The following is a 14,604-nucleotide window of genomic DNA, read 5'->3' as shown; positions in this document are numbered from 1 at the left end:
GTATTGCAGCTTAATTTCTTTAAAGATACTCTGAAATGCTACTAAGGGCATGGGTTACTTCCCAGTCATCTTAATGAACTATTCCTGCTGAGAAGAGACTTTATCCTGGGTAGCCCCCAGGAGAAGAGCAATATTCCGGAGTTGTTGAAGTGATTCATCTCATACATGCTATTTGCAAGCGATGCTGTTGTATTTTCCATGTGGAGGGCTGTTGGCACCGGGCACCTCCTGTCTGGCTGTGCTCGGGGTCATCAGATGCTGTGTTGTTGTCAGCCGCTGCCTCGTGTGATTGTGTTCTGTTCTCCTTGTAGATGGAGGAGATTAAGTTTAAGGACAGAGCAGTCTACGTGCTGGAGAGAGAGTTAGGGGTGCAAGCCGGGCATGCTCAGAGACTGCAGCTCCAAAAGGAGGCTTTAGATGAACAACTTTCCCAGATCAAAGAGGCCGATCGGCATCTGAGCAGCCCCAAGCGGGAACTTCCTTATCCAAGTGGTGCAGGAGACGCTTCAGACCATTCGGGAAGCCCCGTAAGCACTTTCACGTGGTTTCACCTACACGAGCGAGCAGACACAGCGCAAAAGGGCACAAAGCGACAATCTTGATGAGCGCACCTCGAGCAACAGCTTTCCCATAGCTGTGCAGGGAGACCCTGGGGCACCCGTCGGTCAAGATCTGAAACGAAACCTTGTTATGGGAGAGCTTTTGCTTGTCTGTCGTTGTGTTTTCCGGTTGGTTTGGTTTTGTTAGCAGGGGGAATCGTTCTGTTCTCTCTTCCTCACTGTACCATACTGCTGCCACCTGCCTGAGCCCCACAGTTTGACACAACTTTGCTAACAAATGATGCAAATGCATTTCTAACAAGTGATGTATGTGTGCTAGCTTCCGGAGCTGCTAACAAGGAGTTTGAGAGCAGATGTACAAGGCCAGTTGACAAGGGGAACTGGGGGAAGGCAATTGGTGCACAAGAGCCTCTAGTTCAGGGTTCCATGCAACAAAGTGCTCTTGCTCTCACCAGCAAGGGAATCCAACACCCATTCACCTGTCCTCTCCTAATTCTCTTCTATAACAAAGTATCCAAACATGAGTTTTTAGTCGCCCTTTCACAATGGCTTGTTTAACGTAACTACAGCACCTTCCTGCTTCTGCCTTACTTTGCTCACATGCCCCCAACCAGTTGACTGACCTCATACATCTGACGTGTGCAGATTTCCTTCATTGCTGATTCTCATCAAGATTTCTTTTGCGACAGCCTTAGTTTCTCTCAGTAGAAGCATAAAGACATAGACAGGAGCAAACCAACCTGGTTTATTCTTTGTCTCAAGCCTCTCCTGCACCTGTTGAATGAGGAACCAAGACCTCCCTAAAGAGCCACCACCGCTGTGGACACTAATTTGTTTCTTTCAATTTGAACTCCACTTCTGCCAAACATGAGAACAAGCCCTAGAGAAGGGGAAGGTCTGTTCCATTCCCGAATAGATGTAACTTCTCTGATTCTGAACGAGAACACATCTACCTATATTCCTACTCACTTATAACTTGATGTAAGCATTTTCACTCAGATAAAGTGGCTTTATGAATTACCCTTTAGAGCCCCATAAGGCCACAGCTTTATGGATGAAGAGCCTGTGCAATGGTAGAATTGCCTGGATTTTCCCTGCTTGTACCCCATCATTTTTAATACCTTTTCCTTACAAAAGGTCCTCAGAGTGGGTGATGAGTCTGAAGCTCTCAGTTCAACAGTGGCATGCACTGGAAACACTGCCTCATATTGAATGTTTTCTTTTCTCTTTCCATGTTTACCATTTATTACATTGTATTTGCATATACATACTTCTGCATTTGCATACTTTGTTCCATTATTCCCACCTTTCCATTGGTCTCATCCTGCAGCTCTTGGGGGCCAGTTAGGTTACGTAGGTTACACTCTGCCCTGCAATGTTTTGGAATGTTTGGATTCGGGATAAGATAAAGTTTGAGCTTTGAAAACCATTGGCTTTGCGTGTGCACTTCTGAGCAGTTATTTGCAGTTGATCTTTGTTTTAGGAACAGCAGTTGGATGAAAAGGATGCCCGGCGGTTCCAACTGAAAATCGCGGAGCTGAGTGCCATCATCAGGAAGCTGGAGGACCGGAACGCGCTGCTCTCAGAGGAGAGGAACGAGCTGGTGAGTGCAGCGGTGGCTGCTCATGAGTGTGCTGCTGTGCCTGTGCCTGGCCCACAGAACACCAGGGTATTTTCTGCTGGGCTCTTTGGAAATCACTGCAGGAGCAGCTGCCTCCTCTCCGTGCTCTTTGGATGCTGGAGAGGGACTCTTTGTCAGGAACTGTAGTGACAGGACAAGGGGTGCTGGGTTCAAACTGAAACAGGGGAAGTTCAGGTTAGGTATAAGGAATAAGTTCTTCCCTGTGAGGGTGGTGAGGCACTCGCACAGGTTGCCCAAAGAAGTGCTAAGTGCTCCATCCCTAGAAGGGTTCAAGGCAGGGTTGGGCAGAGCCTTGGGTGACATGGATTAGGGTGAGGTGTCCCTGTGACCTGGGGGTTGGAACTGGATGATCTTAAGGTCCTTTTCAACCCAGTCCATTCCGTGATTCTAAGATTCTGTTATTTGGTGCTGTGCCACACCACACTCATAGAATCACAGGATGGTTTGGGGTTGGAAAGGACCTTCAGGATCATCTGGTTCCAACCCCCTGTCATGGGCAGGGATACTTCATCCTTGCTTCCATAACAAGGAATTTTTAGGGTGGCATCAGCTGGAGTTATTTTTATCTATTTTCAAAGAGAAATGCATTCCCCACATGATGCACTCATTGCAAAGACTGAATAGCTCATGAAGGAGGAACAACCTGCTTCCCAATGGAAAATACCAAGAGGTTTTGATCAGTTCTGCTTTGCACTGGGAGGAAACACTGCTAGTGCAACAGATAAAGAAAATGATGAATGTATCTGGTGAAAAACGGCAGCCCCAGAGGTGTAAAATCTCTTTATCTTTCAGTTAAAACGTCTGCGAGAAGCTGAGAGTCAGTATAAGCCCATTCTGGACAAAAACAAGCGCCTTAGCAGGAAGAATGATGAACTGTCACATGCCTTACGTCGAATGGAAAACAAGCTAAAATTTGTGACACAAGAGAACATTGCAATGGTAAGTGTGGTGCACTGGGAGCAGCAGGTTGGTTGCTGCTCACAGGGCTGGGGAAGTCAGGCAACATCCCAAATTTGCAAGTCCAGCAGAGAAGCTGCCCCTTCCCGGAGGTGCTGTGGTGCTCTGTGGGGCGCTGCTGAGTGGTTTGTGGCTTGAGCGTTTCGTTTTACATAAAATGTTCTGGTTTAGCTTTAAAAACAACCAGTGATGAAGTCAAGAAGCTGCATGAGCTTTGTGCACTCTGCTCAGTCAGTGCTGCTCAGCTCCCACCTGAGCACAGGTCACCCCACCTCGCCTCTGACTTCAGTGCCAAACCTCCTCCTCATCCCTAAGACATTTGCCCTTGTGAATCCTCCCTGTTTTCCCAGTTAGATATTGCTAGTGGGTGATAGCTGGTAGCTACAGAGGCAACACTGGTCCCAGCTCTGAATTCCTCCTCCTGTGGGACTCACAGTGCCCGGCAGCATGGAAGCACACGTGCAGCCAGGCTGCTGCTATCCCCCTCTTTGGCAGGCAGGTTTGATGGCCCATGTCCTGCTGCTTGCTCAGCAAAAGGGCAACAGGGCAGCTGCCAGAGCTGCCATCAGGTTGGATGCATCTCTAGCTGTCAAGGGAAGGGCTGTGCACTGGCCTTTGGCAATTCCTCCTGAGCATTTCTCTTCTGCCATGTGGTTGTGTTTTTAGAGGCAAAGAGCTGGGACAATAAGGAGACCAAGCTCTTTGAATGACCTTGACCAGGAAGAAAGGGAAGTTGATTTCCTGAGACTACAAGTTCTTGAACAGCAAAATATCATTGATGAGCTCTCCAAGGTAAGATGTAATGCTGCTGCTCCCCTGCGAGTTCAGCTGGGGCTGCAGCAGAACAGGAGGCCTATGCAAGGGAAGCATGGGGCTCCATGGGCTGACGTCACAGCTTGGTCGGTGGGGCATGGTAGGCATCTCCATGATGAACATAAGTTATATGTAGTATGGTATTTGGGAAGAATCCCTTCAGTCTACATGGCCTTTGCATGACAGAACCATTGCAGCATGTCCAGGAGATATGGATATAGAGGGAACGTCAGAGCTGCTTTATCTGGAGATAGCATCAGGGCTAAAGACTGCTGTGTATGAGGGGGTGTTCTGCAAGGCTGTGCGTGGGGTTTTGTTTCTGTGTTAGCATGTTTGCAAAAAGAACATACTGAAATCCTAATGCTCAATGCTCCTCAAGAAAATAAAACCTTTTTTATTTAAGGCTGTGCACTTACTGACGCTATTTCATCCTTTTTCATTAGACACTGGAAACTGCTGGCTATGTGAAGAGTGTCATGGTAAGAATGATGTTAACTTCGTCCTCACCTTTGCATGAAAGCCTTCAGAGTGTGATAATATTTGTTAGCACTTACATCCCTGTTAACAAGTTAGCACAGTGCTTTTCTCAGCATAGATGTTGTCAAAGGCCATAGCAGCAAAGCTTGTGTTGCAAGCAAAACAGTATTTGATTTTCTGCTGTCACTGCTGCGGATGTCAGGATTTGCCATTGGGCTGATGGTGGTGGCACATTAGCAATGTCCCACACTGTCATCGCATCCTTTTGCCACATGGTTAAAAGGAAAGAGTACAAGGGTTTCCTGTTAGAGGTTTTAAAGCAGTCCGTGAGTCTATGGTTCTATTTTGAGGCAGTGGCCAGCACTGATGGTATCATTTCTTGACTGCTAGTACTGACATAGTTAAACAGCAGCTCTCTAAACAGCTAACATATGTATCTGATTCTTTCAGGAGCGTGATAAACTGTTGAGGTATAGGAAGCAACGGAAGAAAATGACAAGAATTCCTAAGGTGAGGAAAAAGGCTTCTATTAAGGCGTGTTGATGGGCACGGGCATGCTGGCTTCCTGGGGTGCTCCATGCACCTCGGAGCCACAAGGGGGGATGTTGTCCTCAAGGGTCTGCAGACAGGTCATGGCCTTGAATTTGGTCACACAGTTCAAGGGCATTCATAGCCTGGTTGGGATGTTCAGAGGAGAGCTGCTGGGGACAGAGGGACTGTTTGCATTGCACACTGTGAGCATCTGCATGTGCTGCCTTTACCAGAGCAGTCCCGCGGGAGCCCAGTGCTGTGTGAGTGTGTTCAGATGAGACAGATTTCATGAATTAACACATCTCCAAACGATGCTCTAATGGCACTGCCTGGAAGCACGTGTAGGCTGTAAATAATTCATGTCAGAGGTTAGTAACATGCAGAACTCGCTGGTTACAAGAAGCATCAGGCAGAGCTCAAGGAAACAGAAAACACTGGTTAATGAACACTTGGCAGGATGTTGATATAAATGTTAACTCTGTAACAGCATTGTAAGGTCTAATATCAGGGACCTGAGAGCAAGCTGTGTTCTATGTATGAAGAACCAGCTAATAGATCTATAAATAACAAATTGTGGCCAATGTGAGATAACTCCTCCTGCCATCCTGCAAACGGCAAGCAGGCCTTTGAAAGAGCTACGTTTCGTCTCCTTCAAGAGTCATCCACTGCAAATTAAAACAAGCAGCCAAAATCTAGAAATGCTTTTGTAAATAGGCACTGAAAAATATCTTTGGAACTGTGTTTGCAGCACTGTCTTTGGCTTTCAGTCAGTTAATGGTAAATCTGTCTTTACCACCACTACCCTCCTTCCTTCAAACAGAAGGCAGCTTGGAGTAGGAAACTGGATCTCTTCAGACTGTACAATCATAGAATCATAGAATAGTTAGGGTTGGAAAGGACCTTAAGATCATCCAGTTCCAACCCCCCTGCCATGGGCAGAGACACCTCACACTAAACCATGGCACCCAAGGCTCTGTCCAACCTGGCCTTGAACACTGCCAGGGATGGAGCATTCACAACCTCCCTGGGCACCCATTCCAGTGCCTCACTACCCTAACAGGAAAGAATTTCCTCCTTAGATCCAATCTAAACTTCCCCTGTTTAAGTTTGAACCTGTTACCTCTTGTCCTACCACTACAGTCCCTAATGAAGAGTCTATCCCCAGCATCCCTATAGGCCCCCTTCAGATACTGGAAGGCTGCTATGAGGTCTCCACGCAGCCTTCTCTTCTCCAGGCTGAACAGCCCCAGCTTTCTCAGCCTGTCTTCATATGGGAGGTGCTCCAGCCCCTGATCATCCTCGTGGCCTCCCCTGGACTTGTTCTAACAGTTCCATGTCCTTTTTATGTTGAGGACACCAGAACTGCACACAATGCTCCAAGTGAGGTCTCATGAGAACAAAGGGGCAGGATCACCTCCTTCGACCTGCTGGTCACACTCCTTTTGATGCAGCCCAGGATACGGTTGCTTTCTGGGCTGCAAGCGCACACTGAAGCCGGCTCATGTTCATTTTCTCATTGCCCAGCACCCCCAAGTCCTTCCCCTTGGGCTGCTCTGAATCTCTTCTCTGCCCAGCCTGTAGCTGTGCCTGGGATTGCTCCGTCCCACTGCTGTGGTCAGCTTCCCATCTCCCAGGAGAAGAGTTTGGCAAATCTAACTTGCCATGTGACAGTTGCAGTAATGGCAGGAGGGACACTGGAGGTGGCAATAGTCTAGCAAAACCACTTCAGTGCACAGCTCCCTCCCGACATGGAGGTGCACACCCAAAGCGAACAGAGTGCTCTGAGCTAGAGCAAGCTGGAGGAAAATGCCTTAGAAGGAGGCAGGGAGCTGAGGTTCCTCCCAAGGGGGGGTGTTCAGAGCCAACAGGGGCGCAGGGTTTGGCTGCGTGTCCAAAGCTGCCACTGTGCCCCGATGCCCTGGGGCTGGCGCTGCCGGTGGCACCGCTGCGGTCAGTGACATCTTCTCTCTGCCAGAAGCCGGTTGTGGAGACGTTCTTTGGCTACGATGAAGAAGCTTCCTTGGAGTCTGATGGTTCCTCTATCTCGTACCAAACTGACCGCACAGATCAAACCCCTTGCACGCCTGAGGATGACTTGGAAGAGGTACCCATCAAAACCCCATGGTGTCTGTGTTGAAACCTCTCTGCTAGTTTTCAATGCCATTCCTGCTCTGTTACACCCCTCATCTGTCCCCTCGGACCAGAAAATGAAAACTTGATGTTCCATTTAATATTGTGCATGTTGGTTAATATCCCTCAAGTCTCCAGTAATTTCACAACTCTTAACCAAGCTCTAAATATTAGATCCTAAGAATACTACCTGTAGAATGGATTTATAGGTTAGAGGTCTAAAGTGACTGAGCCGTTGGACAGCCCTGGGAAGATCTGTTCACACTGAGGTTTACTGCAGGTTTGTGCACGCGTAGTTTGGTTCGGGTCCTTCTGTTTGTGATGTGAGCTCAGCCCGGAGCACAGCCTTGGGCTCTGAGGTTTGTGTTGCTGGAGGAGAGGTTACAGCCCCTCAAACCGCTGTCTCCAGAGGAAGGGCTGTCCCTCCTACTGAGGTGGTGTCTTCTGGGGAGGCTCTGAATGCAGAGTGCAGAGGTGATACACGTTAAAGTTACTATTCCTGGTATCTTACAGGGCTCCCCTACACACGTGTTCCCAAGTGCATGTCAGATCCCTGCTCTGTTCCATGTCTCTGGGCTCAACAAGAATCTTGTCATGGACAAAAACCCCTGATAATGACTCTTGATGGTTATTATATTGTATTTATACTCAGCCTTATTACGGTGGCTGCCTGTGGTTCTTCATCTGCCATTTCCCCTGCTCCATGCCTTGTCAGGAGATCTGTTAAAAGGGAGCCTAAAGAATTCTGCTCTCCCTCATAAAAGATACATGGCTGGTTGTGGGGTCTGCGCCGCACTGCAGGAGACCTGAGTGTATTTCTATCTTGATCTCTCATTCCTGTATTGGCGTGTTCCCTGTTGAACAGTACAAAGTGTCTGCATGCAGCCAGCAGTGTAATTGCTTTCATGTCAAACGCAATATTCTGGTCAGCCTGATACGAACTCATTCAGTGCTGGGTACTGTAAGGAGAGTGAAGAAGAATGAAGGGTTCTTTTCATGTCAATGTCATCATTGCTGCAAGTATTAACTCTGGATCAGTGTTTTAATGCTTGAGTGAGGCTGTCGGGCTCGGCTTGGGAAAGCTTGGAAACCTTTTGGTTTTTTGCAAAAGTTGTGTTTTCATCTTTAAATGTGATGACTTTTCCTGCTACAGTAATAAAGGGTGATTCAGTAATTAGTATGGGACATGGATGGCAAGCTTTTACCATGGCAGGAGAAAATATCTCTTTTATTTCCAATATTGCATTTTCTTTATGTAAGGGTGTGCAAGAGATGTTTATGGGACAAAAGCGATGCGGTCTGCAGGCACATAACTGAGATCAGCACTGTGCTTCCTGAACTGCATCAGAATTCTGTCATTTTTTAGAGAAAGCAAATATTTTTACTGTCATTGCAGAAAAAAGGCAACAAACCCAGTGCATCCTTGGCTTTCATTCCAGGGCATGGCCAAGGAAGAGACAGAACTGCGGTTTCGGCAGCTGACGATGGAGTACCAGGCTCTGCAACGAGCATACGCCCTATTGCAAGAACAGGTCGGAGGAACATTGGATGCAGAACGAGAAGTTAAGGTCTAAATGGCTTATATTACATGAAAATAAAGGATTGTCATTGTATGGGGGTTTCCACTTGCACTTGCTCCTTTGTTTTATGTTTGTTGGGCAGGACACAGCCAGGCTGGGTGCTGATGGGCGCTGCGGGGTCTCTATCTCCATCCAGCCCATCCAGCCTGCAGGGCTGGTCTGCTGGAGGAACCACTGTTACTATGCTTTTGTCTCTTCGCCTCTGATCAGTCTAAGAGAAAATCAGAGAGAATTTTTTATGGGAAAACTTTAAAATTAAGCTCCTCTATAAAACCCTAGGCCATCTATCTTCAATATATAATGCTTGGTGTTGAATTCCTTCTGGGTTCTGTGAGATTCCTCAAAAAATGTTTAGAAAGCTTATATCTGTGATTCTTTTTCTTATTTCAATTGCAAAGTGTCCTGTGCTTTTCTGCCTGCCTATCTGCCTCATACAGCCCATGTGGATGCACACACCTGGCATAAAATCGTTGAGTCCAAGACTGGTTTGGGTTGGAAGGGACCTTAAAGCTCCTCCAGCTCCAACCCTTGCCACGGGCAGGGACCCCTTCCACTGGAGCAGCTTGCTCCAAGCCCCTGTGTGCAACCTGGCCTTGAGCACTGCCAGGGATGGGGCAGCCACAGCTTCTCTGGGCACCCTGTGCCAGCGCCTCAGCACCCTCACAGGGAAGAGCTTCTGCCTAAGAGCTCAGCTCAGTCTCCCCTCGGGCAGGTTCAAGCCATTCCCCTTGGCCTGTCCCTACAGGCCCTTGTCCCAAGCCCCTCTCTGACAGCCAAACTCCTCCAGCTCAGTGCTGTGTCTGCAATAGTATTTCACCCTTCCTAGCTCTGTAACTAGTCTGGTTTTCTTCCACTGAATAATTCAATGAATTAACTGCTAATTTCATCACAGTCTCCAGTGGTGAGCACCTCTCAGCCATCCAGATTTAGCAGCATCCCGTGTCTCCCAGCAGCCTTCCTCTTTGGCCATCATGGATAGTCTCACTCTTGAGGCCCCAGTGCATTGAAACTGACATTCTGATAAGCACACGCTCTGCTCTGAAGTTTTAGTTACTGTACAGGTAAAGAAAATCATCAGGAAACAAGACATGCCTGACCTGAAAAGTGCCTTGATTTCACTTTTTCCATAATGAGACAAAAAGAGAGCAATGCAGGTAATGCAAGCAGATCAGATCATGTTCATTCTAACAAGACAAATAGCAGATAAGTGGTTTGAGGAAAGAAAGTTTTCTATAAAGCAACCTTTAATGAATAGAACAGCTAATAGTAATCATATTTATTGTCCAGAAAACAGCTGTAGGAAGGTGGTGTGTATTTAAATAAGCATGAAGCTGTAAGTATGGTAAATAATTGCACACAATGCAATAAGAGCATCAGATAGGGCACGACATGCATGCAGAGCAACACAGTTGGCCAGTTTGTAATGTTATATGTGTAGGGGCTGTTCTGAGCTTCTTAACTTATCAAAAGTTAAAGGAAACAAGTGTGCCCAGAGCTGTGGCATTGTCATTTTAATGTGTTTTCATGGAGAAATGAACCTTCGCATGACACTGCCTTTCTTAAAAGCCCTGTTCTAGGTTAGGGAGGGCTGATGAGTGCAGGCTGCTATAGCCAGCTGGGAGAGGCCACTCACATTTTGCTGCCCTGATGGGATGCTGCTTATGTCCATCCTGAGGTCAGGCTCAAACCTCTTACCCTGTCTTGGAGACTTCTTTCTATGACGAATGACTCCAGTGCTTTGCTGCAAACTGATTCTGGCACAGAACTTTAAACCCCATTGGTTAAAAGTATTTGATGTTTTCAGCATTTTCTGTCCCCGTGTTGGCTTTGGTCTGTTACAGAAAGTTTGGCTGATGGTTTTGTGTCTTCTCCCCTCATATCCCACAGACACGTGAGCAGCTCCAAGCAGAAATACACCGCTCGCAGGCTCAGATCCAGGACCTGGAGAAGGCCCTCGCGGAGCAGGGGCAGGTAACGCCTGTGGCCGAGCCCCTGATACGTAATGTCCTGGGGGTTGTGGACTTTATATATTCATCTAAGAAATCAGTTTAAAAACAAGGTTTATTTTGCCTAATAATCAGGAATACGTAACTTATTTTCAGTGTAGTAGAAATTCAATAGTTAGAAATACCCCTTTTAATGCAAACTAATATTTTAACCTAAAAGAGGTTCTCAGTCACTGGAGTGTTTCTATTCCATTTGTATACTTCAAACTGTTAAAATAATGGAAAAGTTCAGCTTAGGAAGTTCTTTTTGGAAATAATGGAATTACAGTTTCATATGCACCATTATTCTGTCCATCTCCTCCATCTGCATGATTTACTGCAGTACTTGCTGCTGTGTTTGTGCTACCCATTGCCAGCTTCACCTGCAACATTGGTCATTTCTTTCCCAAGGACATGAAGTGGATTGAGGAGAAGCAAGCGCTGTATAGAAGAAACCAGGAACTGGTAGAAAAGGTATTCAATGGTTCTAGTTATATTATTCAAATAATATTTGCAGTTTAAGGGATGCAGAAGGTGCAATATTTTAAACTGTACCACACAGCTCTGATGGAAATAATTAGTGTATAATAAGATGATATGTATAAACCTGCCAGGAGAAGGAGTTTCTGGCCTTCCCTGTTGTCCCTTACATGTTTTCTGGCCACCCCTGTTAGCCCATGCAATGTCCATGTCACTAAGGAGCCCCCATTCTCCACCACTGGTGCCACATGCCCCTGCTCACACTGATCCCATGTTTCCCTGGCATGATCTCAAGTGACACTGCAGGCAGTGCTAACCACGGGCTCCTTGTTTTGCAGATAAAGCAGATGGAAGCTGAGGAAGCTCGCTTGAAACACGATGTCCAGGACGCAAAGGATCAGAACGAGCTCCTGGAGTTCAGGATCTTGGAGCTTGAAGTGAGCACGTGTTGCAGCCGTGGTCCTGCCCTGGTTTGTGTGAGCTCTGGCTGGGGGCACTCGCCCATATGTACTGTAAAGAGTTATATTGCCCTGAATGTGAGCAAAGGGTCTGGGACAAAGTGCTAATGAAGGAGGAAAAACATCCCGAACACCCAGGGATCAATGCCAGTGCTCTAGATAGGTTGTTCTGGCAATCTGGCTACTTAAATAATTTAACTTCCAGTAGATTGGCTCATGATGTGGATACACATTTACCGTACTCCATCTGTCCTGAAAATGCAGAGATAAAACCTGCACAGATCATACATGGGAGAGAGAAAGAAAAAGCAACTTTTGTTTTCATTGCCGAAATCCATGGCTCTGTTTCACCTCTTGCTAAAGATGCAGAGGAGGAACCATGTGCCCCAGGTTGCTAAAGTTACTCCACTGAGCCTTCTGTTTTCTGCTGCATTATCCAACCTGTACAAGCTGAATCTATAAGCTCTTGGAAACTGTATTTAAATTCTCCAAAGAGAGATTAACAAAGCAGACACTAGTAAGGGAGATGTAAACACTAGATTGTATTAGATGTAAGTGTATAGAATCATGGAATCACAGGTTGGTTTGTGTTGGAAGGGACCTCAAAGCTCCTCCAGCTGCAACCCCTGCCACAGGCAGGGACCCCTTCCACTGGAGCAGCTTGCTCCAAGCCCCTGTGTCCAACCTGGCCCTGAGCACTGCCAGGGATGGGGCAGCCACAGCTTCTCTGGGCACCCTGTGCCAGCGCCTCAGCACCCTCACAGGGAAGAGCTTCTTCTTTTGTTCAGTATTTGTTCAAATATATAATGTAGTCAAATGATAGGGAAGTGGTCATGGTTGGTGTCCATTGAAGCAGCATGGTGGGAAAATGTGAGCACTGTTAATATTACATTGATAATATATGGCTGATCCCCTGTGCAGTGAGATGAGGTCTCCATCACAAAGCACAGGGTCTGGCTGAAGGATGCCTCTGGTTCCTGGCTCTTAGTGCCAGCAGACCCAGGGTGCAGAGGGAAGGGTCTGCGTGCTCTGTGCACCTGAAATAAAGCCACCCTGTGACAGTGTGGCTTCGTGATGGGCTCCGTTAGAGCAGCCCTTTCCACACCGTGTTCCTCAGGCTCTCTGTGATCGAGGAGGTACCACCGTGGGTATAACCAAGCAACTCTTGTCATTGCAGGAGCGGGAGCGGCGATCGCCTGCCATCAACTTCCACCACGGCCCCTTTACAGAGGGGAAAAGCCCTCTCCAGGTGTACTGCGAGGCAGAAGGTGTAACAGTAAGGGATCCTCCTGTCGTGTTTTCCTCCCCTCAGTGAAGCCAGGCGCTCTGTTCTGACTCCTGCTTTTCCCTTTCTCTCTTGTTAGGACATAGTAGTAGCAGAGCTGATGAAAAAGTTGGACATTTTAGGGGATAACGCCGTAAGTGTATGTTCCTTTAATAAATTGTGCATGCTTTGGTCAGTGTTAGTCCTCCTGTGAAGCTAGCAAAGCCTCCTTGGGTTGCTGCTGCGCATCCTGTCCTGCAGCCGAAGCACGGGGCTGTGAGCTCAGCATTCCCTGGCTCTTCACGGGGTGGTTGCAGGCTCCTGGCAGTGCCATGCGGGATCCTGGTGTCACAGCATTGCTCTGAGTGTTCCAATGGCTTGGAAAAGATTTTGCATTGGGTTCAGTTTCTTCTGGCCACCGTCCCCACAGGCTCCTTTGTTGCTTTGCCTCTGGTTTGCTTTGCTTTGCTTTGGCATCCTAGCAGCTCCGTGTTCTGCTTTTGCCTAAGCCCCATAAACCTTTGGTAGCAACCAGGATATTAAACAAAAAGCTACAACAGCAGCATGAGAAGCAGCAGCAAATAATAAGGAATTTGAAAGCATTTCTCCTTTAGCCAATGGAAGTGAGTAATTACACATACAGTTAGGCATTTAAAGGTGCATAAGCCCTTGTGTATTTGTTCCCGGCACTCCTATCTGTAAGCAAAGGCACAGAGCCCATGGCTGCGCAAGCAGAGGGGAGCAGAGCCCTTGGCCACTGCAGGGAGACCCCACCACTGGCTCTGCAGAAAGCCATCAGCTCCCTAATCATGGGAATGACAGCTCGTGGCTCTCTGGATCGGGACAAATGTGGCTGCAGACCAGAGGGATTCCTTCCTCCTGGGGTGCTTATGGTCAAAGACCAAAGTTTGGATCACATACAGAACTCCGTACTTGAGTGTTTTAAAACAGCAGCAAAACCTGGATGGAAAAGCTGACATCTTCACAGGTGCTTTCCAAACTCATGGCTTTGCCCCATAAAATAAGGATTGTGTCTTAATGTACTGTGCATGGAATGAACTCACGGACTGACAACTGCATCCCTTCTGAAAGGCACACTGTGCTAAGCTTGGTCTTGTCTTGTGTAACTGTGTTTATTCCCTGTTGGCTAGAAACAGGCCCAGTGTCACCTGGTTTTTTGGTAAACGAGAGAATTTTGGAAGAATTAACTCTATATATGATAGGATTCAACCCAAAGAGTTACACTTGTTTTTACAATGATGTTACAACACTAATTTTCCCAGTTTCTTGTTCCTTGAACATTATTTAATTTCATATTTATTTAATACAGCAGTGCCCAAGTAGTGGATTTATAGCAAGACACTGGGATTTGTTGTAATTCTATTCTGCTTTTGGTGCAGAATCTGACCAATGAAGAGCAAGTAGTTGTCATACAAGCAAGGACCGTCCTCACGCTGGCTGAAAAGGTAAGAACAGCACATCAAAACCAAACTCATTGCTAAATACATGTTGTGAGAGCACCTGGCAGCCCCAGAGCAGCTCACCTGGAGGCACGTGTGAGGTGGGGGATGGCTTCATCACCAAATGCTGTGGTTCTTTATGTGGAATTAAGACTAGTTTTTGTCAAAATGAGGGTGACATTCAGGCAATACAGCCAAACATTGCTTAGATTTAAGTGTTATTTAATTAACAAAATGATGTTAGAAGGTAAATGGCTTTGAAATAGT

At 47.0% G+C, this 14,604-nt stretch overlaps 2 protein-coding genes across 40 annotated transcripts in view; one reads left to right on the top strand and one right to left on the bottom strand.

Annotated features, from left to right (window-relative positions):
• Positions 1 to 14,604, bottom strand: part of BNIP3 (BCL2 interacting protein 3) — a 237,499-nt gene that overhangs the window by 62,534 nt on the left and 160,361 nt on the right. The gene's annotated exons all lie outside the window — the stretch shown is intronic.
• The window catches only part of JAKMIP3 (Janus kinase and microtubule interacting protein 3), a 66,667-nt gene that overhangs the window by 44,488 nt on the left and 7,575 nt on the right, over positions 1 to 14,604 (top strand). For 7 of the 39 annotated variants that reach the window (XM_061376727.1, XM_061376726.1, XM_061376717.1 and 4 more), the window contains exons 6-19: positions 312 to 527; positions 2,044 to 2,163; positions 2,995 to 3,141; positions 3,826 to 3,951; positions 4,416 to 4,451; positions 4,900 to 4,959; positions 6,956 to 7,084; positions 8,550 to 8,678; positions 10,578 to 10,661; positions 11,087 to 11,149; positions 11,494 to 11,631; positions 12,791 to 12,889; positions 12,978 to 13,037; positions 14,278 to 14,343. In XM_061376727.1, coding sequence (XP_061232711.1) covers positions 312 to 527; positions 2,044 to 2,163; positions 2,995 to 3,141; positions 3,826 to 3,951; positions 4,416 to 4,451; positions 4,900 to 4,959; positions 6,956 to 7,084; positions 8,550 to 8,678; positions 10,578 to 10,661; positions 11,087 to 11,149; positions 11,494 to 11,631; positions 12,791 to 12,889; positions 12,978 to 13,037; positions 14,278 to 14,343 — 1,473 coding nt within the window. The remainder of the gene's footprint in view (positions 1 to 311; positions 528 to 2,043; positions 2,164 to 2,994; positions 3,142 to 3,825; positions 3,952 to 4,415; positions 4,452 to 4,899; positions 4,960 to 6,955; positions 7,085 to 8,549; positions 8,679 to 10,577; positions 10,662 to 11,086; positions 11,150 to 11,493; positions 11,632 to 12,790; positions 12,890 to 12,977; positions 13,038 to 14,277; positions 14,344 to 14,604) is intronic. The other 32 variants (XM_061376725.1, XM_061376753.1, XM_061376736.1 and 29 more) reach the window with 22 other exon arrangements.

The sequence above is a fragment of the Neopsephotus bourkii genome, unplaced genomic scaffold (assembly GCF_033783945.1).
Source record: "Neopsephotus bourkii isolate Nb327-2 ecotype Australia unplaced genomic scaffold, CSIRO-AGI_Nbou_v1 NB_1735, whole genome shotgun sequence".
Classification (NCBI taxonomy): Eukaryota; Metazoa; Chordata; class Aves; order Psittaciformes; family Psittacidae; genus Neopsephotus; species Neopsephotus bourkii.
The sequence above is the reverse complement of the archived record's forward strand: the minus strand, read 5'-3'. Positions and strand labels throughout refer to the sequence as shown.